At 27.3% G+C, this 27414-nt stretch overlaps 2 protein-coding genes across 2 annotated transcripts in view; both read right to left on the reverse strand.

Moving 5' to 3' along the window:
- Positions 1 to 717: 717 nt before the first annotated feature.
- On the reverse strand, positions 718 to 14224 carry LOC113388302 (zinc finger protein 667-like). The gene is made up of 9 exons (XM_026625698.1): positions 14215 to 14224; positions 13966 to 14165; positions 13030 to 13130; positions 9383 to 9387; positions 8871 to 9077; positions 7067 to 7822; positions 5654 to 5884; positions 3662 to 3925; positions 718 to 992 (listed from the first exon to the last, which is right to left on the reverse strand). The coding sequence occupies exons 1-9, from the start codon at positions 14222 to 14224 to the stop codon at positions 718 to 720; spliced, it is 2049 nt and encodes a 682-aa protein (XP_026481483.1).
- Positions 14225 to 15798: 1574 nt separating this feature from the next.
- Positions 15799 to 27414, reverse strand: part of LOC113388303 (zinc finger protein 91-like) — a 43588-nt gene continuing 31972 nt past the window's right edge. Inside the window, exons 17-19 of the mRNA XM_026625699.1 lie at positions 26993 to 27103; positions 24307 to 24666; positions 15799 to 16010 (exon numbers count right to left, since the gene is read on the reverse strand). Of these exons, the coding sequence (XP_026481484.1) occupies positions 15799 to 16010; positions 24307 to 24666; positions 26993 to 27103 (683 nt within the window). The remainder of the gene's footprint in view (positions 16011 to 24306; positions 24667 to 26992; positions 27104 to 27414) is intronic.

A 27414-nucleotide genomic window follows, 5' to 3' on the forward strand; every position in this document is an offset into this window, starting at 1 on the left:
AAGAGCTATATAAGTATCAGGAAAAAATAATCTTTATGTGATTTAGCTCCGAGTAAACTTTACATTGAGGTTAAAAACAAAGACTCAATTTAGTCATACCTTGTCATTTTCAGTGAATTCAGTGCATATTTGTCTAGCTATCAAAAACTAAACTGGTATATTATATATTTCAATGAAGTCAATTTTATGATTGTTAGGTTCGTTTAATTCGAGAAATTATTTTATTACATCACTTTCCTAAATACATTTTTAAAATACTAAAAGAAATACTATCAATTACAAAGAAACGTCCCAGCCTATCTTTACCCAAAACTGATCTGCACGATGCCCAACTAATATCTTTCGAACAGCTTTGATATTTGCAAAATCAGTTCAGAATATTTGGAAAAAACGTTGACGAATAATTGTGCACTCATCTGCTAATAATAAAGAAACGGCTATGCTGATCGTCGGGCAAATCTAATCAATGCGAGTCCTTATCGAGCATCATCAAATAGCTTTTAAATTGTGGGATTCGGTAAAGCCATCGACAAAAGGTCAACTTTTGGCTCTACATACTTTATTATCATTTTGGTGTCGAGCGAGTCGGAATGACTTGAAACGTCGAAAATACAAATAATTAGCAAATCGGATTTTCTAGCCAAAATATAAAATTCTCCTTCGGAAAGTTAAAATTCCAGCCATTGATGGATAATCATTCACCAGCTTTTCCTTTCCTTATTCATAATAGGGTTCAATTCCATCGACAATATCAACATGTTTGTGCATTCGTGCAATATGTGAAGTCAAAGCGCACTTTCTATGACATTTATATGAACAATATGTGCATTGCATATTTCGTTCCTTGCCGCATTCGTATTTTTGATGTCGCAGCATATGGGAACGATACTTGTACTCCTTCAAACAACCTGCACATACATGTTTGCCGTTGGCAGTCAATTCTGCTGTTGTCCTATTTTCCCATGGATTCCAAGACGACCGATAAATAATATCTGGAAATAGACAAACACTTCAGCAATATTAGTAATATTCAACAAAATAATAATAATCAAATATTAAAAGATAGTTGTAAGTTCCAGTACATCTGAAGCCACATAAATGTAAATACTACTGGTAAACTTAATACCATATTTTCATGTAAATGAAAATTTAAATACCTACACTTAATTTAATATCTTCATACAAACGAAGGCAAATATGAATTCGAATATAATATAAACTTTAAGAATAATAATAAATGATCAATATATCAATATTTCATTTTATTTAAAAATATAAAAGTCTCACATACTATAAATATATAAATGTTATAAAATTTGGCTGGTTATATAAAAAGCATCTTTTAAAAATAATAGTACTAATATTCGATATAATAATAGCATCTAATATTCGATATAAAATATTTACTAATCACATCTATTGTCTATTTATATATTGCTTCAATCACAATATAATTTTTAAGCACCGCATATATTATATTGTTTAAATATAAATCGCTGAGAGTGCTCAAAGACATATCAAAAAGTGAATATCAAGGGTGCTTCGAAAATTGGAAAAAACGCTGGCATAAGTGTATTATATCTGGGGGGGACTACTTTGAAGGGGACCACATTAATGTAGACGAATAAATAAATATTTTTTTGAAAAAACGAAAATTCCGGGTACTTTTTGAACACACCTATATAGTCCGAGTGTATATAAATGGTAAATACATATATATAATGTACTAAACCATATTTCAATATTACAAGAATTCAAATGGTTTTTACATATTACATTTTTACATATCAATTAATAAATCAACTAAATCTTTAACAATCTAATAACATGCTTTCAGATATTTTTAGATAATTATCTAATAATGGTAACAAAATGATAACAAAAACACAACAAATTTTCACCATATATAGTATGTATAACAAAATATTTTTATTAATTTTGCAACTACTCATTGGTAAAAATACTTATTATCTTCAATATTAAAATAACGAAATCATTCAATTATCAGCATTATTCAAATCCCGTCCATTATCATTGTTAGAAAATTATCAAATAATATCTAAAAGCATCGAATTAGATTGTTAAAGGTTTACTTAAATTTTAATCGGTATCAAATATGTGAAAAACATTGTTTTCTTGTAATTTAGAATTAATAACTTTATGTGGTTTAGTACCTATATTATATATGAAACCAATCATTTAAAGCTATTAATTCAAACTTACATAAACACAAACGGTTTTTGCACATTATTTAATAATATCAATTAAAACTTAAATAAACCTTTAAATTTACAATACAATACAATAACCTTAAAATATTTTTTGATAAATTTCTAACAATTGCAACAAAATAACAAAATTTACTTATATACCATATTATAATCGATTAATATTTTTAATTTCACAACTTCTCATTAATAAAAGAATATTTTCAAGAACAAGTCCAAGTCATAGTAGGATAGAGCGAGGCATAAAGACCAAGGGTAAAAAGTCCACTACCAATATCTTAAAAATAAGCAAAGAATAGAATTTTTAGTGATAATACTTTAAATTACAAAGTAAAATAAATAGTGATACTATTTTAAATTAAAGGCAAAAGATGTGTAACCAGCCATCTTCATTATTCTTACGATCAGAAGATAAACGGAATTATATCAATATCTATTCCAGAAATTTTTTTTTTGGTTTAGAGTTCTGGTAATTAGTTTATGAGGTAAAAGATGAATTGTTATTTTTGCAACTAAACCATTACATTAGCAAAGGTGTAAACTATAAAAAATAGAAAATAAAGAAGGAAATTAGGTTAAAAAAGCAATTTAAACTTGTGGTGTATGGCATCGTGCCAGCTAATCAGCACATCTCCCTATCAATAGAAATCGAATGTTTTTTGAACCATTCAAATCGGTTGATCCGTGCGCCCGAAAACGTGGACGAAAAAATGCGGACATACAAAACACTCACACACACACATCCATTTTTTCTGAGGTATGCCAAAATGTTCAGAAACCTTCAAAACGTGAAGATATGCAAAAATTTTCATTTTCGATTTTCGGCCAATTATTATAACTACTGTGCGGGAAGTTAGAAAAAAGATAAATTAAATTAATTCTTCTAGTCGAATGCATGTTAAATTTTTTTCTCGAAATACCAGATCAAGGTTATACACAATAAAATCTTTGTAACAAATGTTTCAATATGTCTATCACATTGGTTAAATAATGTATCTGTTATTTCGTAAAATCCACTTAAAATTAGAAAAAGTCGATGAATGTGTTTTCTCCCTAGCTGTGCCTTTTTACCCCGCCCATAGAGGTAAGATAAGTGGACAGCCTACATATGATAAGATGTGCGTGCCATATGCAGATTTGAGACAACTTTTAGGCTGCTATTTTAGGGTATTTACAGACGCACAGCTAGGTATCTCGAACTCTTACCTAATTTAAGCTTAAATGACTGGACTATAGGACCTTTCTTTGTACCCCGCACTTCCCTACATAATTTACTCGAAACCCTGTAAAATATTTTTTAATAAAATCAGTCGACTTGTTAATTGCTGAAATCAACTCACAATTTAAAATATATCGTTAAAAAGTTATATTTTTCTCAGTTGAGAATTTTTTGATCATCCCTAATATCTCTAAATTATATTCCGTCTACTGACAACCAGTCCTGACATCGTTAGCATGTTTTCGCCTAACATGTGCCGTCAAATTATCTTTCTGGTGACACTTGTAAGAACAGTGCCCACATTGAAATTGGGGTTCTTTGCCACATTCGAACCTCTGGTGTCTCAGCAGGTGCGTGCGGTACTTGTATGACCTGGTGCAAGCGTTACAATGATGGACGCGGTCCAATGCAGACCGTTGGCCGCCGAAAAGTACATTTCGAGTTTGCCAAGCCAAATTTTCCATCCAGTAGAACGAATCTGGGAACAGAAATAAGGAAGAATTGTGTTATTAATAAGTTTTAACTCAACATCGACGATTAATAATGTATATTGCTCTTGATCGATTGATTATATCTTAGCCACCTGCAAATGGAAAAAAATAGATTAGTCAATGTAATTGATGCAACTTATATTGGTCAACTGATGCCGAATTGAACTCCTACTAAAGTGTGTAGCATATTTACAATGTTTGAGGAAAAATTATGTTATTTAAAATAAATTTGATTTAAAACCAATGAAATGTGAATACCAAGTACAAAATTAATACATAAATTTGAAGACACGATACTTTATTAAATTTAAAACTTAAGCATATTTCTTAAATATATATACATATATACACATCATACATTACGAACAATTAATCTAAAATAATATTATACAATATATTCGAAGAACACATTTATAGACTCTGTGTTGGCTTAAAAACGATAATAAATTATGCGTTTTATTTTTGATTATTTTTGGGTCTTAATATATGGCGTTATCAGTTTTAATGCTGTCATTTTATTAGATCTAATAGTATATATATATATATATATATAAATATAATATATATATATATATATATATATATATATATATATATATATATATCATTTCCAACGTTTTATAAAACACATCTGAAGTCAACGGGTTTAACTATTTAAGTAAAAAAATCGATTTTTTTTACTTGAATAAAAACTTTTACGTGTAAAGACATAATTAATTAATTATAACTAGTTTAAAAACAAACTTGGACTTTTGGCTGTAATATTACAAGTTCTTAATATTATATTCTTATACAATATATACAAAATATTTTTGAACTATTACTGAAACAAATAATATTGATTATTGCAGTGTGTTTATCATAATTTTACTAAAATATTCATTCATTATTAAAAATTTACTAAAAATATTTAAGAAAAAAATCTAACTTTTTAAAAATCTACATTTTTAAGAAGTTCATAATTCGCAATTTTAAATTATTCAAAATATTTGAAATATTTTGAAACAATAACATTTGATTGTTTAAACATTTGAAATTAAATCTAAAAAATTATTACTCACAATTTACAATTAATTTAAATTTAATTTATTATTTACAATTCGATATTAAATTAAATGTTTAAAAACATCAAAATTGTTTAAAATTTATATAACATTTTGATTGTTCATAAACATTAATATTAAATCTAATTATTTGCCTTACATTTGTTTCTAAGACGACATGTTCGAGCAGTTTGACTTCTTTTTCTGTAATTAAACCAGTTTAAGTGGCATTTTGCTCAAATCTAGTTGCATAAACTTCTCGATACGTAATAATCAACTTGATAAAAAAAATCAGATTTATAGCTACCGTACTGATATAAAAAAAATTCATTCGTCTCGGAAAACTAATCAACCCGAGTCGTTATCGAATTTAATCGAATGGATTTTGAAATTTTAAAATCGGTACAGACTTTTTTGAGAAAACTTCGATCTTAGCTCGAATTTCCGCTTTCCACACATGCTTTCTCTACTTTCGATATCGATCAATTCAGAACGACTTGAAATATGGAGAAAACTTAAAATTAGCAAGTCGGATTTTCAGGCTTCAATATTCTTCGGGAAGTTAATAAATACCAAACGCTGTATTTCAAATCATAACCATCTACAATTTAAAATATTTATATTGAACATTATTTCCACTATGTCTTCTCTGTATGTGGTCTTGTAAATTACATTTATGATGGCACTTATGAGGGCAATATGGGCATTTAAATTGCGGTTCTTTGCCGCATTCGTAACGCTGGTGCCTGGTCAGGTGTTCACGATTCTTGTATCGCCTGGTGCATTTGTCACAATGGTGCATTACCACTTGATTGGTGGCGATCGAAGTATCGGAAATCATTTGTAGAAAGTTATTTTTATCATAAAATATTTTATTTTTTTTAACACTCAGCCTCACGAAACCTGAAAGTAAAAGACAAAACTGGTTAAAAATAGAATCGCTTTTTGGAACCTTCACTACTCATTGCAATTTATTGTTTTATATACAAAGTCCACACATTTAACAAAAAAAATCAACAAAAATTAAGTAAATGTACAAGAAAAATATATTAATAATGTAACAAATTACGAGTAGTAGATTATTAACTTTTATATGTATGATTATTTATAAATGCATCATGTACCTGCCTTCGGGCAGACTAGCATTTATTATATATATATATATATATATATATATATATAGTATATATAATAAAAAAAATTACAAGAATGTATAACAGAAGTCTGTCAAATATAATTAGGCCAACCGTTGGGCTGCTTTCTGAAAAATCGTTAAAGACACGAAGTGTAGCAAAATCATCAGAACACCCTTAAGTTCTGATCGCTGTTAAAACATCAATAAAATAAAAACAATATATATGTTATTGAAACTTAAATTATATCTATATGTATTTCATGAATATTGGCACAAATGAGGAATAAATAATTATTAATTATAAACATAAATAACCATGGATTATATGATGTACTACAAAAATAAATATTAAATATATTTTATAACAGAACTTTACAAATTAACATTTAAAGTTAATATTTAATACAGTACGTGTATAATTTTTGTAGTAATTTAGAACAAAACTTAAACAAGGCACTTCATAAACTTTTTCAAATTAAATTTAATGACCACTTTATATTTATTAAACAGAACTTTAAGAATAGACAGGTAAAGTTGATATTTAATATGAGTAACAATACAAAGTTTGCAGGTATTTAGAAAAATAACTTGAACGGAGGCACTTTATAAACTTATAATGCCCACTTCAAACTTGTTAATCAAAGTTTCTATTTTCTAAATATAAACTAATTCTAAAAAAGGCACACATAATTATTAAAAACATAACTACTTTTCAACTTAATAAATGACACTAAATAAATAATATTAAATACAATATGAATGAAAACTATTATTTCATACATTACAAATAAATTAAATGATTAAAAGAATCGATCTCCATCAATGAAAAAAACGTATAAATCATTCAGTTTTGCAAGTGATGGGTATATTGTTTAGGTTAGAAGTTTCTTCAGTCTTGGGTGCAACTTTTTTCCTAAGTTTTGGGATATTATGCTTATTCAACTTCCTACCTCCAATATTGTTATTAAGTGTGTATAATTCAACATTGGTATTCATATTTTCTTGTTTCACATCGGTATTATTTTCAGCCTTTAAATTAGCTTCAACATCAATGTTCAATTGTTTTGGTTTAGCCAAATTCTTCTTAACGGATTGCATAGCAATTTTTGCAACATTAACCAAATTCTTGGCTTTTTTAGCTCGCTTCTTGACTTTGGAACCTTCGAAATTTTTCTTAAAGGAGGATACTATTTCCGAATTGGGATGTTTTGCTCTCAAATGTCGCATGAGTGTATAATGTGTTGCAAGCTCTTGTAGGCAAATGGAACAAAAAACTTTTTGAACCTTAACTGGCGTTGATGAGACCTCAGATCTATCTATTGTATGATTACTTTCAGTTTTCGCGATCGAGGTTGAATTTTCATTTTGTGCAACAGCGTTAAGACTTCTTGGTGTTGTTTTTCCTGGAGATTTTTGTTTCAGTTTTGCTTCCGCTGCTACACATAAATTATTGCCGTTACTAATATCCTTCAGGAAACCATTCACTTCAACACAAGGCTTAACATCTTCTTCCAATAAGCTAGCACGCTTGGCACCTCTGGTTCTTCTGGCAATGGGACAGGGTGATGGAACTTGATCAATTTTTGTCTTAGCATCACCATCAGATTTATAATCAAGGTATACAGAATGTGGTATCATGAGGAAAGCTGATCCCAAACCGTTTATTTTTCTGTCATTTTTGGGAGTTGTGAAGCATTCCAAGACTTCTGGAAATTATTATGAAAATTAGATTAAGAAAATAATAAAAAAAATCATCATGCAAAACTATAAAAGTAACTACATTACCATACAACCAATAAAAAATTAGTAATGTCAATCGCATTAATTTTATTTATCTCATATCTGAACACAAAAGTACAAATGCAGATTCAAACATATCAATATTGACGGTAGATAAATATTAAATTTTAGATCAAAATATAAAATATCATAATTTAAAAAAAGTAAAGTCTGAATAACTCAATAAACCTGACTACTTAATGCACACACTTTGATTATTTATATTCCAGTGTTGCAATATATTCGAACAATTTAGAACATTCAAATATTCATACCTGTGGCATATCACATTGTGATAAATGTCAGTATTCAAATTATTTAGGCTTTACTGTACATATATTTTATAATAGTAGTCATGTTATTATCACTTTATGGACAAGACTATAGTATGATACCATATATAATATTCTGTAAATAAACTTAGTCATAGTTAATAATTATATTAATTCTGCTATCTCTCTAGATTATACATATCAATTTCTATATACAAATATTTATATATAAATATATAAAATCTTCTGATAAACATATTTCAAATAATCTTATTCATAATTAATTAGTTAGATAATAATAAAGCAAGTAACAATTGTTCATTTCATAAACAAGTTATAGCTCACTTGCAATAATTACTTAGAAAATAAATTTATATGATTAGCTGTTGTGATTCATAATTGTTTGGAAATAAGCAGATACATATTTTCCATTCTGAATAAATTAAATGGACTCATTAAAATTTGAGGAATAAACGATATTAAATATTAATATCATCAATACATTCAGTGTTTTATTATATTGTTACAATTTGCTACAAATTAAGGTAAGAGATGATTTAAAGTTGTCTCAGCTCGTTAATAAAATATACACATAATTTGTTCATATAATACTCTTTTAAAAAATTCTGATGTCTGCCAATTTATGTCAAATCAAACCAAATCTATTGAGTAACCTGCGAGAATTTATTTTTGCCCATACAACTTCTCATATGAGCTTTCATATTCCCTTTCTGATGAAATCTGTGTCCACACCGATCACATTTGAATTGTGGCATTTTTCCACATTCATATTTCAAATGCTTAGTCAGGTTCCAACTATATTTGTAAGATCGAGAGCATTGTGGACATATATGATACACACCATCATGATTTGATTGAGGCGGAGCTGGAAATCCATATCGAGAAATTGCTAAAACAGAAATAAAATAAGGTGTTAATTGTAAAGTAATTGGGCAAATCAAAATTATGATACAGTGAGCTGTAGCATTAAATAATTGGATTGGAATATGTTATACTGAAAATGAAAAACTGAATCAATATAGAAAAGAATATCGATTAAATTTTTTTGGATTGTTGGATAATAAATATAACTCTATATGAGAAGGAGAAGTGCATCCATCCTGAATAATTAAAGTGTATATATATATATATATATATATATATATATATATATTAGTTTAATGTATAATATAACATTGATGTTTCTAGATTCACACGACCTGAAAAAGAAAAAGACATATAGTAACAAATAAAGTTATTATGATATTACCATCATTACGTACATATAAATTAGAAACAACAGAACAAATATTTTTACAACATGGTTCATTAATAATTGAATAATATAATCATAAATCATTAATGATTTTTGCAGATTATAGAATTTCAGATTATTCGATACAAATTAAATATTACAGAAAAGGTAAATCATCTTGAATATTTAAATTACACAGCTATATATATATATATATACATAATATAATATTGGTGTACCAAAATACATTTGACCTAGAAAAACAGGATCTGTAATAAGAAATAATTGAAGTTTATACAATGCTATACATTATCATGTTACATATAAATTATAAACGAGAAATTATATTATATTATATTTTAAACAATTGTACAAGATGGTTTATTACTGAACAAATCATATAATCATAAATCATTAATGATTATTGTAGATTATGTTATTTCAGATTATTTGATATGTAATATCTAATGTATTGCAATTATTGCAACAGCTAATTTTTGCAAGCAATAAACTATACGTGAGAGACGAAGGAGAATCATGATGAATATTTCAATATATATATATATATATATATATATATATATGTAATGTAAAATGTAAATTTGTAATATTGATATAGTTTATGTGATGTTATACATTATTATGTTACATATACATTAGAAACGACAAAACAAATACTTTGTTGTTTACAATATGATTCATTAATAATTAAATCATATATCATTAATGATTCTTGCAGATTATAGTATTACGGATTATTTGATATATAATGTCTAATGTATTGCAATTATTACAACAGCTTGTTATTGCAAGCAACTATATATGGAAGGAAAAAATTAATCATCCTGAATAATCATCTCAAAATAATCATGAATATATAAATATAATATTAGTGTATCAAAATACGCTCAACCTGTAAAAAAGATCTGTAGTAAGAAATAGATTCAGTTTATATGATATAATGCATTATCATTATATACGAATTAGAAACAAGACAAATATTTTTACAACATGGTCCATTCATAATTGTATAATATAATCATAAATCATTAATGATTATTACAGCTTGTAGTATTTCAGATTATTCGATATGTAATCTCTAATGTATTGCAGAAGCTAATTTTTGCAAGCGATACACTATATATGAAAAAAGAAAGTGAATCATACTGAACATTCTATAGATATTACATATATTATATACATATATATATATATATATATATATATATATATATATATATATATATATATATAATATTGGTGTATCAAAAGACACTCGACCTGGAAAAAAAATCTGTAGTAAGAAATAAATTTATGTGATATTATACAATAAGTAAGTTTATGTGATATTATACATTATCATGTTATATACGAATTAGAAACAACAAAACAAATATTTTTACAGCATGGTTCATTTATAATTAAATCATATCATAAAGCATACAGGATTGCAGATTATAGTGCAAGAAAAACAAGAGATTTTAAATAAGTAGCTGTGGATATTTTAACAATATATTAATTGTATTTACGAATTCAGGTACAATTCCAGTTCAGTGCTGAAAACAATTCAGTAATTTCATTATTCTCTCGAATGATGGTTGTCCTAGACAATATTAGAATGATGGTTGTCAAACCAAAATAACTGTCTTGATGAACTTATTGTTTGTATAAAAACAGTTTATTTTCAACAAATTTTATTAAACTTTATACAAATATACAATGAATAACGGCACTTAATTAAAATAGCACAAACTTTAGAACTATAATAAAAATATATTAAAATAATAATTATTATACACATAATCCCACCAAAACTAGCATAATGAACATAACCTAAACGCACGTACACGCACACCAACTTAAAACTTAATGTCGTACGCATCGTATGAACAACATAGCGTTGGTTGTGTGCGAGGAAAAACAGCTGACTGAAGTTTACAATTAGAAAAGGCGCGAAGTTCGCGTCCAAAAGGAAATGTAAATTTATTAGGCGGTAAATTTTAAATTGAAGATTTCACAAAATATATAATATGAAAAATATAGCTAGTTCTTATATTATTATAACGCTTATTATTATTTTATTTATAGCGAAAAGCTTAAGAAGGGGGGGAGGTGTGAGATTTTGACAAAAACTCACAACAAATTACAAAAAGAATGTCGAAAGATAAAAAAAAACAGTTTTCAAAGATTTTCCAAAATTTTACGATTTTTGTAGGTACCAAACATGCACGTAAAATTGGTTCGGGGAGGGTATCACTAAAGTAAGTGGAGTGTGAGTAATTTAAAAAATCCCAAAATCCCTAAAAATCGATCACGTGATCAATCAACACCCCATTAAGGCAATTAAATTGCATTAACTTTCCGATGGGTATACATAATCGACTTTATCAATAAAAATTGAGATTCAGTTATTTAGATAAAATAGTCAATTGCTTATATCGAAGGTAAAATTTTCGAAGTTCACTTTCTAATGTAAAGATTAATTTATATGGCGGTAAATTTTAAATTAAAGATTTCACAAAATATCAATATGAAGAATATAACTAGTTGTAAGCAGTGTTAGGGGACGAATATTAATCACGTAAAGCTTAGAAGGGGTGGAGGGCGGTTTTGACAAAAATTCACAAAGAAAACGTGGAGAGTAAAAAAAACCCAAGTTTTCAAAATTTTTCCAAAAATTTACGATTTTCCTAAGTACTAAAAATACACGTGAAATTGGTTCCGCGAGGGTATCACTAAAGTATGGGGAGGGTGAGTAATTTGAAAAATCACAAAAGCTCTAAAATGAAAGTAAAATTTTTCAAGTTCACGTTCAAATATAAAGGTAAATTCATAAGGCGGTGAATTTTAAATTGGAAATTTCACAAAATATATGATATAAAGAATATAACTTGTTGTAAGTAGCGTTATGGGCCGAATATTAATCACGTAAAGATTAGAAAGGGAAAATGGGCGGTTTTGACAAAAAATCACAAAGAGAATATAGAGAGATAAAAAAACACAATAAAGTATGGAGAAGGTGAGTAATTTTAAAAATCACAATATCCCTAAAAATCGATCACGTGATCAATCAACACCTCCAAGGCAAGTAGCATTAACTTCCCGATACGTATACATTAGTAGAGTGGGTCGATTTTATGGGTCAAAAAAATTTCTTAAGCACATGTGAATTTCGGATACTAGGGATCAAAATAAGATACTTTGCCGAAGAAACCATACCTCTAAAATGAATTTCGATGTACCGTATATTGACCCAAAAATAAGAGGACTCGCGTTAGTTTCTCTAGAATTAGAAATAAGGTGCTACATTTTTCGATCAAATTTTCGCAAATAATCCTGAACTGATTTTGAAATTCAAACACCGTATGTAGTATATCAGTTAAAAATCAGGCTGTTCACTGATGGGCAGGACCATTTATTCATATTTATTCAGGAACAAATAAAATGATAGTAAGATAAGTTCCTACAACTAATAAAATGCGATGATTAAAAATATTTAAGAATGTGCTTTATTAAAACAATCCAAGCAATAATGTGGCTGATTTCGACAGGTCGAGCAGAATGTGACAACTTTCTTTATTCGAGTTTTTGGCAATTCTCCACGTACTTTCTTGGCATAACATCCTTTGCAATATTTTCTAACTTTAGTAGACGGACCTTCTTTTTTGAGTAGGATGTGAACATGTGGCAAATTTCTTGCTTGTAAATCTAGAATATTTTGTAAAAATAAAAAATAAAAAAATAATAAAAAATCAAAATTAAAACTAGTACATGATAGGGCCAGCCTACATATTAATATATATATATATATATATATATATATATATATATATTATATATATATATTCATACTATATCCTATTTTATTTATATAATATTGAGAAATTATACATCACAAATAATATATCTTTATTTCATAACATTACAGATTTATATGAAAAACCACATAAAATTTTATAAAATTCACAATGATTTTTCTTAAAACATGGCTAATTTATAATTAAATTATATCATAAACCATTCATAATCATAGCAGTTTATAGTACAATAAAAAAAAACAAATTTAATATTATTAAAAAAAAACATAAAATCTAACAATAAGCAATATCTTGATCTATTAATTGTAGCTGTTTTATTGATAATATAGATTGCATTATGTTAAATTCGTAAGCACAATATATCATACGAAACAGTTTTAGATTATGATAAACGATATATTTTATTTGTACTTTGAAATATAAAAAACCTTATTTGATAGGTATCTAAGCTAAGTGCCTTAAATTATAAAAATCAATCAAAACTTAATATGTTGTTGATTTATTTAATGTTTATCTTTGAGAATATGCTCAAACCTTCGTATAAAAGTTTGGCGATCAAGATATTTGGGCAATCAAAAACTAATATGAAAATTGTAGATATGAAAGGTAAAAATATAGTTAGTATTAACAATCCTATTAATTTAATTCAGCTAAGAGATTTTTACTATGGAGTAAAGAATAGATTCTCAAGGAGACGTTTCATGTTGTACAATTCTTCTCCTGACTTTACAAGTTTTCATATGAGTTAATAAATTTCCTTTCTGATGGCACTTATAAAAACAATATGGACATTGAAATTGAGGTTCTTTGCCACATTCGTAACGCAAATGAAGTAATAATGTCTTTTTGTATCTGTAGACTTTCTGGCAGTTGCTACATGTATATGGGGCATCATTGAAGAGTCCACTTAGTACAGCAGTTTTATCTAAAAAAAAGAAATATATAAATTAGTGATTAATTTGGTTATGTTGTACGACACACCATCTTATTATGTGATTCTCCCAGAATGATTTATCTCAAAATGCTGAATGACGGCCACTACAATCATGATGCAATCAGGACAATGCACAAATGCAATGATGACAGAATATATAATTTATTTTAATAAGTTTACAATCATAATGTATAGATAAATTCCAACTATATATGTTCAAATATTATTAAATTTAATTAACTTTATTTTATAAAATTCATATAAGAAAATCAACCCAAAACAAATATTTCTTGAATATACCTGTAATTCATTAATATGCATATGTGCTGGAAAATAAGAAAAATAATGTGACATAAAAATAAATTTAGTGTCAGTGGATTTCAAACCTTGAATTGTACATAACTACATAATTTTAGAATGAAACCATGCACATAATTATGAAAAATTTAAATCATCCGATGAGTTTATATACAGTGTATATTACTTACTGTAATATGAATTACTCCATTACATAAAAGCATTACATTTTGTTTAACATAACAATTTTACAAGTAAAGTGTATAAACACAACAATGCTCAACAAAAATATACTTTTTGATAATATTAATGTAAACACTGTACAGGAATCCATGTTTCTTAGTAATAGATACGTTTCAATATAATTAGAAATCTGTTAAAAATATTTTTCTTCTTTCTATTTTTATATATACACAAACTTAACCCGTTCCACCCGGATGCCACCACTTCGACGACAAAATACGTACTATCTTTACAATTCGCGAGTGAAAAGGGTTAAAATATAAATTTATATAAGATTATACAGTTTCAAGAACAAATGTGTCCTAACATTTTAAACCAAGCATGCTAATATTTCAGGCTAGAAAAGCACTAATAGAGTTTGAATAGCGGATAAACTCTAATAAAGATTACTCTTAACTTATGAGAAATAAGTTAAAATTTCTAATTTATTATTGTATTAAAAAATCTAACCCAATATTGTATTTGGTTTAAATTGTTTGTTTTTTTTTGTATTAATTTTTTTATTTAGTGTGTCTTTCTTTGCTAAATTGATACATATTTTATTCTTAAAACTGTACAATATTAATTAAATTTATATTTTATTACAATGCATTGGATAGTAAGTAATTGTATAATATGCTATAAATATATTTATGTATATATAGTTTTAAAAAAAATAGTCTACTATAATAGACTACTTATATAATTTTAACAGTTCTTTTCAGAAGATTATTATTCAGTTTCTTAACAAAATGTTTTCTTTGGACGGCAATGCATATTCTACATCTTTTATTACTAAGGCATTTGATTATACCATCAGAAATTGAAAAAAATACAGCAAATTTATTAGTATGTCATATTCTTACAACTATAACAAATATATATTCCAATGGTAAATGTAGGTAATGCTTCAATTTACATTAGTTAGATAAATACTACGAAGCACCAGACTTAATTATCACTAATTTATTTCAATGAGAATAAGTAAATTTAATTCATTCGAAGTATAAAATACGATTGAATAACGTGGTATGTATTAACACGCAGCGAGAGGAAAGGGTTAAAATATGGCAATAGGAATATTATTGTCGGTTTCATATTATTTTTAATTATTCTGCTTATCAGTGTGATGTACAGAGATTAAGTGCTTTTTGAGGTTTCCTTTAAAAAAGGCACGATAATCGCATAAATCACAGGAAAATTCGCCGGTTTCTTTTCCGCATTTGAATTTTTTATGCATATAACGACTTTGACGAGATGCAAAGCAATTCCCACAATCTGGACATTGGTAGGGTTTGAAGACTACCATTTGGAAACCTGAAAAAAAAACAAAAGACATGTTAGTAGAATGAAAACTATAACTTTCAAAACAAACCCCTTAAAATCCACAAATGAGGGATGATTGATGTTTTGTGAAATTTGCAACCTGAAGCCAATAAAAGGTTTTTAATTCTGCGCCATCCTGCTTTTGATGTCATAAATTAACTTACTAATACTTTATTTACTGAGCCATCCAAATACTAAAGTCGTGTAATTGATCAATATTTATTTGCCACAATAGCAATGTATCTTTTAACATTTCATATTATTATAATATATTTACATATTTACATATATGGAGAAGTATAGGAATTTATAAGTACCTACTATACATATATATTTTATATACAATTTATACAATGAATATAAAAATTATATAAATTTATTTTAGAATTATAAAGGAAATTAAAAAGCGTTAAAACTAAAGTAAGGTAGGCTTAAAGATCTAAATAAAATACATATTAAAATATTGATGATTATTATTATAAAGGAAAATAATACCAAAACAACGTGTTTCAGTGTAAGAGCAATATTAAGTTTTTGAACAAATTTATTAATGTTATTGCTCATTTTAATTATTATTTATCAACAAGTAATGTAGATTCTTATTTTATATAAAAACAATTCTTAAAATTATATCAACAACATTTGTTGCATGAGGAGAGTTATTGCATGATTCCAATATAATCCACAGCATTTAATTTTTTTTTCTATATATAATTATGTACAGTTCATATAATGAGTAACATCGATTTATTACTTTATCGAAATTTTTACATTTCATGATGTATACATATTATTATTACTAAGAGGAAGCCATAAATAACAGATCAATTAAAAACTTGACATGTTTTCAATCAATATTGATAGTTCATATATTGAAAATATTGTTATAAAAATACTGAAATAGTTTAACTTAATCTAAAGCCCGGTGCACACGACGCCAGTATTTCTTGTAACATATTTTCTGTCAAATTTTTATCGCAAGGAGAGCGTGTGCAAAGAAACTATTTTATTGGAATGTAAATATAAAACATGTATGTAATATGATAAATTCATGTGATTATGTTATCTCATATTTATGAGAATTACATAAAATAATAATAGTATAAAATAATAAAATGCTGGAGTCATATTTTACAGAAAATATGTTACAAGAAATACTGGTGTCGTGTGCACCATGCTTAATTGAACTTTTTTCTTACGATTTATTGTAGAATAAAGCAATAGTTATTTGAGATAAAAATGAGGCAAAGTAAATTTCATACTAATTTGAAGTCAACTTTTGAAGTAAATTTTGCAACAATATAAAGTTTTCATTACTTTATTGAGATATACAAAGAAATATGGGGAGGGCGGGGCTTAAAGGTCCGCAGGTAAAAAATCTCACCACCGATATCGCAAAACAAGTAATGTTAACAATTTTTTAACAACAATATTTAAAAGTAGAGGGAAACACATCTATCTAACTATCGAGAGATAAACAGCAATGTTTGAAAATCCATAACAAAAGTATTTTCTTTTGTGGTTAGTTTGTTCGGTTGTGAGCGCTGTTGTTTAGTTTACGAGACATTCATATAATTTTCAAGTATTAAATAACGTATTTATGTATGTATTTTTAAGTTTAAGTTTTAAGTTAGATTCAATATTTTTTTGTATAACATCTATAACAGCTTACACGTGGATGGGGTAACAAGGACCAACAGAACCTTTACCCAGGCGAAGATGTAAATAATGAAAAATAGTAAATGAAAGACTAAGTTAAAAAAGCAATTTTACAAAAAATAAATTACATGAATAGTTATTCCAACTCGACAAAATACCAGATCAAGGTTATATACCGTGTTATCTCTGTAAAAAATTTACACATAAAATTTATGTTATGCATTGGTTGAATAATGTTGTTATTATTTCGTAAAATTAAAAATAAGTTATTGCATCTGTTTGCCACCTGGCCGTCCCAATTTACCCCGCCTACGAGGTAAAAACGACCAGGTGACAAATTATTGAAAACCAGCAAAAAACACATTTCTACAATAATGAGTTAGTTGAGAATTTTACTGAACATAGTCAGATGGTTGTTTGTTTAATATGTGTTTTTAGTTTGGTTTTCGCAATATAATTGCTCAAAGTCAAATTGGATCTTTGTGCTCCGCCCTACCCTATATATGGATCAGGATATAAATACGTTACTATAAATCATTACAATAAAATTAACGGACGAATTAAAAATATAAATATACCTATAAACTATAATATAAATAAAATCAAAAATATCTTACATAAGTTCATATAAGGAAAAATTATCCTATTACCATATTATCTATTGCACATTTGAACTTAATTTACCCTTGAAATTTACAACAGTCTTTTTAGATCTAAACATTATAAAAACCCTAATGAATTCTGCTGATCCCCAGCAAATGTATCTAGGTTGATTGTCGAATCTGAATTTCTGGGGGTTGCATTGCAACGGTATTTTTTATGTTCGTGCAACCCTTGTCTGTATCTATAGGCCTTGTTGCATCTGTCGCATACAAAAACACGTTTAGGAGGGTTTCGTAGTTGACTGTAGGGTCGTCCTCGTCGATTCGGAAACCCCATGTCTAACTGCATTTTCAGAAGCTCTTCTGGAAAAGAAAAATATATTAGTAAGGGGAAATAGATACATGGTAACATTAGGATAGTATATTAGACTGAAACACCATAATTGTCTCGAAGCAACTTGCAAAATTCATTCTTCCATCCTTCTTGTAGACACATTTATACCTTAAAAGCTTATACAATACTGATAACTAAAATTTTAATAATTATACAAAAAACTAATTTAAAAAAATAAAAGTCGGTATTTAGTTTACCTGACAATCATTTATTATGATATAAACAAATACCGTTATAACATAAGCACTTTCTATTTAAATCAATACAATTATCATACTTATCAGTTTAAACACGAACTGTAAAGACTGGATTATCCAGTTGATTTTTGAATTTTTTTATTCAAGTTTTTCGAGTCTTTACTGTAATGGTGTGAAAAAAATGTACAATTTCTATAAAATTTCAATGTTGTTGTGCATTTCAATGTTGTGTCGAAATACGCAGTGTGTTTAACCTTAACCTTGATTCGTGCGACCTTTATCAAAGCCTGAAACTGAGTCACGGTCGCGAGTACGTGGATAGCATTGCCAATGAAAGCGCGTACAAGGCCGATGAATTTCACAGGTTCTAAACATTGTATATACATATACATTTAAAAAACATTTACGTGTACGAATTGGAAAAATATGATTTGTAAGAATTGGGAAAATATTGTTTAATCAAAAGTAAACAGTAGAAAAAAAACAATCATTTATTTTTATAGAAATTATTAAAATATTTCAATGTGGGGTACAAAAACTCTCACGACAGCGTTGAATGATCACTTTATGAAGGTCATATATAAATATTGATAAATAATAAAAAAATGTTGCTTTTGAAAAAATGTTTATAAGTGTCTTGATAATCAGTTTCTTGACTTTCTTATAAATTGAAGATTTAAAAATATTATTATATTATTATTTAATTTGTAAGATATCCAAACATATTATTTATTTATTTATTTTTTAACACTGGACCAAAGATATATCATAACTTCATGCACGATTTATCATTTTGAGGTTTTAAAAATACTATTACTATTAATATGTAAGTAATATAAAAGTATTAACATTGGATCAAAACTTCATGCTACAATTTATCACTGACTGACGAAACTAGAACAAAAAATGTGCTATTATATAATAATAATATGTAAAATATATCATTATATCACTGGCGTAGCAATTTATTACTGACTGAGAAAACTAGAACCGAAGTTGTGCTAAAGGATATATCATTATATCAAAGGCGTAGCAGCTGCTTTTTATTATAGAAAAAACGTGCAAATATATATTAAACAAAGTTATTTTTAGTAAACGATGCAACTAAAATGCTAACTTCACGCTTGATATATCAATTTTTCATTGACTGACGAAACTGGAATGGGAGATATGCTACAGGATATATCATTATATCACTGTCGTAGCATCTGATTTCTGTGATAGAAAACTAGGCAAAATATATATTACACAATGTCATTTTTAGTGAACGATGCAACTAAATTCCTAATAAAACCATCGTTTTCACTTTCAAAACATCAACCGAAAATGTGCTACACTATATATTATTTTATTACACTCGTAGCAGATGCCTTTGTTACGAGAAAAGAAGAAAAATCGAACAAAAGTATTTTTATTTCGGTGAACAATGCAAATAATGTACTACGACTGATATTTTTTAAATTTTTGAAATTCATGAATTTACGTTTTTACGACCAAAAAAGTGAAAATTTACTAAAATTTGACAAAACTAAAAGTTAAAATTTGCTCCACGATATATTATTTCATCAGTGGGTAGCAGCTGCCTTTTGAATGATAGATAAATCAGGCCAATAAAATATAATATACGATCATTTTTCGTTAAAGCACCTGATTTATTATTGATATTTTTAATTTGCTTAAAATTATTGTACTATCTCGTTTCCACATGAAAAACTGGAACCAAAATTTCATTTTATAATTGCTATAGCAGCTGCTTTATGCCATAGGAAAACTAGGTGCACATGATATATTATACATGTTAATTCTTTACAAAAAAGTAACTGATTTATTATTAATAATTTCATTTTTCTTGAAATAGTGGATTTTCTCGTTTTTACGTGCTAGACTAGAATCGAAATTTGCATTTTAGCAATTCCGTACCAGCTGCCTTTTTACTATGGGAAAACCAGATCAAAAGGTATATTATAAATGTTTATTTCTTGTCAACAATGTGTTATTTACGGCAAATGATATTTTTTCATTCTTCTTGAAGTTCCAAGATTTTCTCATTTCCACGTGCAAAACTAGAATCAAAAACTTGATTTTATCACTTCCGTAGCAGCTGTCTTTTTACAATGGGAAACCCATACAAATGACATATTATACAAATTTATTTTTCGTGAACAAAGCAACTGGTTCATTATTGATATTTTTATTTTCCTTGAAATTAGTGGATTTTTTCGTTTTTACATGCTAAACTAGAAACAAATATATGCTTTGCGATATATCATTTTATCTCTGTCGTAGGGTTGTAGCAGCTGCAGACCAAAGATATATTATATATGTTTATTTTTCGCAAACAGAGTAACGGCAAAATTCTCTTAAAATTTGTAGATTTACTCGTTTCTACATGCAAAACTATAACCGAAAATGTGCTACGCCACAAATGATTTTATCACAGCCGTAGCAGCAGCCAATTTTACCATGGGAAAAACCAGATAAAGATATATTATTTTTGACTATTTTTCGTGAACAATGGAATTAATTAATTCTGACCATTTTTTTATCTTCTCGAAGGTTGTGAATTAGGAACCGAAAATTTGATACATGGCAATAAATTGGCCTTAGGACTCTCCTGCACCCAAGTGTATATTATTATCCCTTCCACGAATTGTAGAATTAGCATGCATTTTGTCACCGAAGCCGGCAGAGTTAATAATAATAATAATAAGAAATAATAATAGTAAGAAATATATATATATATATATATATATATATATATAAATCTTACTATCGTTTTATATTCCGTGGTTTGTTATCATAAATCTAGAGTTCAACGTTCTTTGATATGGAGAGGTGTATATTTATTCAAGACTTGATGTAGGTCAAGTTCAACGCGCGAATCATATGTTTCCGAGGCTTACACACTGCGTATACAATTTATAAATATTGCCTGAAATATTTAAATTAAAATTTCATAAAGTTTTATCATAGATGTCCATGTCAGTATATATCATAATTTTTTACTTTAAATGATTTTGATTAATAATAATTACTGTTTAATGCAATTACAATATTTTATAACACTTTCACCGATTTAAAAAAATATGCCCATTTATAATGTAAAATTAATTGGTTAAGAACTTAAATTAATGGAATGTTAAAGTAAATATACAAATAAAAGATTTACTTATGCTATTGGAATGTCACAATTATTTATAATGGTATGTTCTTATTCAGCCTAAACCTTAATAAATCTATACCTGAGCTTATACTTAAATCTAAGACCAAGACAAACCTAGTCATATAATAATACAAAACAATTCTTATATTCTAGCATCCGAGATCTTAAAAAATCTTGGCAATAAACAACATCTAGAGGTATTTCAATTACAGAAATTTGATTATGTGTACTTTTTAAAGAAATATATATTTCTCTAATTATTGGAATGATATGTTTAGTATTTCATATCAGTAAAATAGAGAAAATTTATTGAGGTATATCGTTTCATTAGAAATTTCAATTTTGTGCTTATTCTTACAATTCTTATGCTATAAATTCAATATTTTCCATTTATAAATTTCAAGCAATTTTAAACAACAATTTATATATAAAACACATGGAATATGTTAATTTTACCTATAACAATTATACAATAAACTATTTATCCCTGAACCCATTTTTAATACTATAGTAATTTGACACATTTTAAATTTTGTAAGTACAATATTGTACTATCAATATTGTCTTTAATTCAATATTATTTTATACTTTATATTCATTTAAATTTACTAATTGGAAATTTGACACGTCCAGGTACAATTTTCTTTAACAATTACAATAATAACATTTAGAAAGGTATAAAAAATAAAAATAGATTCATTGTACTGTTATGTACAAAATTACATTTAATACTTAATACAAGAATGTTATGAAAATAATACTTCTATTAAAATCTCTTATAATTAAATTAAACATGGAATGTAAAAATACATGAAACAAAATTTACACTAAAGATTATCAAAGTAATAATTATTTTAGATCTCAATCTGATACGAAAAATAACTAAATATTACTTAAAAAATCAGTGTAAGGAGCCTATTTTTGGATAACCTCGAAATGTTATATTACGGGTCTATAATCGTATGAGTTGGTAGTCACAAACTGCAAAAAACTATGTCTTTGCTGTTCGATGAGCGTTTTACACATAAAACCTAACCTCCAAAAGGCACAAATGTCAAATAACAATTTTATCATGAGCACAACTTTCTGTTGTCACTTTTATACGTGAAGTCCATCCAAAGTAAATATTTTGAAGTTTGTGCCTTTTGGAGGTTAGGTTTTAAGTGTAAAACGCTTAATTGAACAGCAAAAACATAGCATTTTGACAGTTTGTGACTACCAATTCATACGGTTATAGACCCGTAACATAATACTTCCATTTTATCTAAAAATTGACCTGAAGTGAATAGTTTCAACATTACAGATTTATTTAAATTTGTTTTTTGAACATTTATATATTTATTAATGCTTGCAATTTGATTATTCGAAATTTTATAAAAATATGGATACAAAAAAGAGTAAACTCATTGATGGCAGACAAATACAGAAAAGCATACACATAAAAATCCATAAAAACAATACGGGGCCAATTTTTGGATGAAATAGAAATGTTATGATAATGCAAAGTTATGGGTTTATCTTCGTATGAGTTGGTAGTAACAAACTGTCTAAAAGCCTTGTATTTGCTGTGCGATCAGACGTTTTACACGTAAAATCTAACCTACAAAACGCACAATCAAATACCAATAAGAGATCTATTTGATAACACATGCGTGAAGTTAGGTTTTATGTGCAAAACGCCTGATCGCACAGCAAACACATAGCTTTTTGACAGTTTGTTAATGCCTATTCATACGAAGATAGACCTGTGACATAGCGTTACCATAAAATTTCAATTTTATCCCAGTATTGACCGTTACATATTGTCAATTTAATACTTGTTTTAATACACTTATATTTTTGGTAAATTTTTTTATAAAATATATTTTGATACTGATTGAGACTAAAACCGCTAATTTTGCAAAAATGGAATAAAAGGAGAATATTCTAGAAAACGTTATATTAACCCTTTCCCCTCGCGATTTGGGAAATTTATTGTATTTTGCCGCCGCAGTGGTGGCATCCGAGTGGAAAGGTTTAAATTATACCAAAGCATACAACGCATCAATACTACCTAATGTAAAATTATGCCTATTATTTAATAAAATAATATTAGATAAAAATAAAAATGTAATAGATAAAAAAACATAAAAGAATCTATTTGAAATTCTGATAAAATAGTCTTATAACAATTATTTCAATTCACCTATCTTGTATTTCTGCAATTAAATTATTTCATTAATCATGCTATATAATTAGCAACGTAATTACAATAAATTCGACTGTTTTCAACGCGTATGCTTATTCATAACATGGTTCTTCAAAGTGCTTTTCTGGTGAGCAGCATAATGACAATGCTGACACTTGAACATAGGTTCCATCCCACATTCGAATTTGGTATGTCTGATTTTGCTGACAGAGTGCTTGTAAACTTTGCCGCATTTTTCGCAGGGGTATACCACAGATCCAGTGGCGGTAACTACCCCGTGTCTGCGTTCTCGCTGTTTCCGCATCACGGCAGAAGGGTTGAAGCCAACACCAGCACCTGCTGCAGCAAGAGTCGCCAGGTCAGGCACGGCTGCTGCTGTGACGCCGCGGCGAGCAAGACTTACGAAGTTCCACCAGCGTTCGACCAGGGGCTTGGCTGCGAGGGCTGAAACAAAGCAGATGTTAGAAAAAAAAAAATAATGAAAATAAGTGCAGTTAAGTATAGTTAATAACGCGTACCAAACACCAACAAAATTTAATCATAGTAAATGCATGAATGCAATATTACTGAAAAGTCATAAAATAATTATATAAATAAACATTTTGTTTAGCATGCACAAACTCACACAGACGACAAGTATGTATGTATGTATATATACATATTGATATATTAGATAGTTTTGACTTGGATTTGTAAATGTTGAGCTTCAAACAAGGAATCCAATAGTAATAAAAAACCAAATTTTTTTAAAAAAAGCTTTATTTATTAACAACATTTTGGAACTATGTACATTCCATCTGTAGAACAACTGCATGATTGATTATGCACTAACACTTAGTTTATCACTAAAAACAGCTTTTTTTGTAAAAGACGTTTCAATTTGTTAACTTCCCGCAGGGTAAGTTTTAGTAATCCCCAAAAAATCGAAAATGAAATTTGTATATATCTTTACGTTTCAAAACTCTGAACATTTTGGCATACATTAGAAAAATGGATGTATGTGTGTGTCTGTATGTATGTGCAAATACAATTTTCGTCGGCGATTTGGAGAACACGGATCATATCAGTTTTGGAGATTCATAAAAAGTTTATGAGAGACGAATCAAAAAAAAATATAAATAATAAATGAGTGATCAATATATACATATTTACATCAAATTATCAGGGTATTGTATAGGGATTTTAATAATAAGTACAAATTTTGTTTACACTTCTTTGGGTTTGGTTTCTAAAGCAGTTACGCAGCGCGATTGCATTGAAACCAACCATCGAAATTTCAAAAAAAAAAAATCCATTTTTATCAAAAATTTTAAAATTCTCAAGAATCATTTTTTCAAATTTTCAAAAAAAATTAAAGTTTAAATAATTTTAAATTTTGGTACGGAATGTTGCAGCAATTTGCCGTAAGGAAAGATGCCATGTACTACTAGTTTTTAATAATTTTTTCTTAGATAGAAGATAACACTTTTTGTTTCTAGAAATTTAGTATATTTTTATAGATGAATTTATGTGTTGGTTGTAGTGTGAAATGAAGTAATTTTATTCCTTCGGAATATGATTTTGTGACAAAGTTGAGTTAGGCAGATGTCCTGAAGATGGAACGTACAAAGTTCCGAAACGTTGACAATAAATAATTAAGTTTTTTTTTTTATTACCATTGGGTTCGTGTTCAAAGCTCAACACAAAATACATACATTTATATAAAATTATTTTAATAAACACTTACATAATACTACTAAGTGTTATCAATAATTCATAGAACACACTTTAACAAATAACAATTTTTACCTTATTACACATTAACCACAACCATAATTTTGTATATTATTTTATATCACAGGATCATGTGAGCATTTCTAATTTCTAAAAATATTATTAATTCTAGCAAGAAAAACAAAGAACATATAATCTCTTTATTAAACATTTTACAAATTTCAGTAAAAAATAATTCTCATCGATGAGTTTCTACATTGCATCCAATTTCTTCCCTCATGGTGCCTATTCCGATTTCCATTTTCAATTTTTTTTCATCGTTTTGCCCATTCAGGTTCATAATATTCTCAAAAAACCAAACATTTCAAGATAGTCATCAACGTTAGAAATGATGATTTTTTTTGAAAAATAATTTATTTTTAAAATTTATACATACAGAACACAATGGTAATTTTCGTGCTTAATATTATATAAATTATTCTATTAAAATTTAATACTTATAAAATTTAGTTTTTAAAAATTCATACTTAAATAGTCTAAAATAATTATTAAAACATAAATATAAATAAAATATTGATAAATAAATTAAAATTATTCCACAATATTATGCAGAGAAAAGTTTATGCATTTTTTATATTGTATTTTCTCAGGCTTGTAAATGGAATTCGGTACACTTGAATCGAAAATCTTTGCCACATTCAAATTTCGTATGAGCCTTTGATAATTCAAAGTTTTTATATCTTTTTCCACAATTAGGACATGCAAATCCAAATCTGATGATGACTGTGGGATATTCCAGAACCCTCTAAAACCTGAAAGAAAAATCTAATTAGTTTGAGATGAAGTTATTATAATACTGTATAACTAGAAGCTAAAAAAGCTAGAATACTTACATAATTTATGCTACATAAATAAATTTATAAAATAAAAGTTCTTTTACATATTTCAACAAAAATTTATTTTTCAAATCAGTAAAATAATTACATAAGTACAATTTATGAGAAATAAGGAAAAAAATGTGACCAAACATTACATTACACCCAATTTGAATGTTCACCATGACTTTTCGAATGTCTAGTATAAATGTGCATTTTTAAATTATATTTTCTTTTACTCGAATGTGGACATAAAGCACATTGAAATAAGTTTCTATATTCACAATCAACACCTTTTAAGTGTTCCAAAATATTCTTCACCAAGTGGTATTTATTTCCACAACCTCGGCAAGTTTGATTGATTCGTTGTGAAGATCAGCCAAATTGAACATCAACTTCAATCTGAAAAAAATAAGTTTTTGTTAGGTCCAGAAAATAAAACTACAATACAAATCAAAATACACTAATTGTAAGTATACTGCACAAGTAAAAAACAAACACGATATTTTATAATTAAAAAATATTTTATATTACTTTCAAACATTTTAATTGTGTGCTTACATTATTAAATAAGACAAGTAACTTTGTATTTATTTACAATAAT

Source organism: Ctenocephalides felis, unplaced genomic scaffold (genome assembly GCF_003426905.1).
Source record: "Ctenocephalides felis isolate EL2017-DRISC unplaced genomic scaffold, ASM342690v1 CF-g0.4_SCAFFOLD_03572, whole genome shotgun sequence".
Taxonomy (NCBI): domain Eukaryota; kingdom Metazoa; phylum Arthropoda; class Insecta; order Siphonaptera; family Pulicidae; genus Ctenocephalides; species Ctenocephalides felis.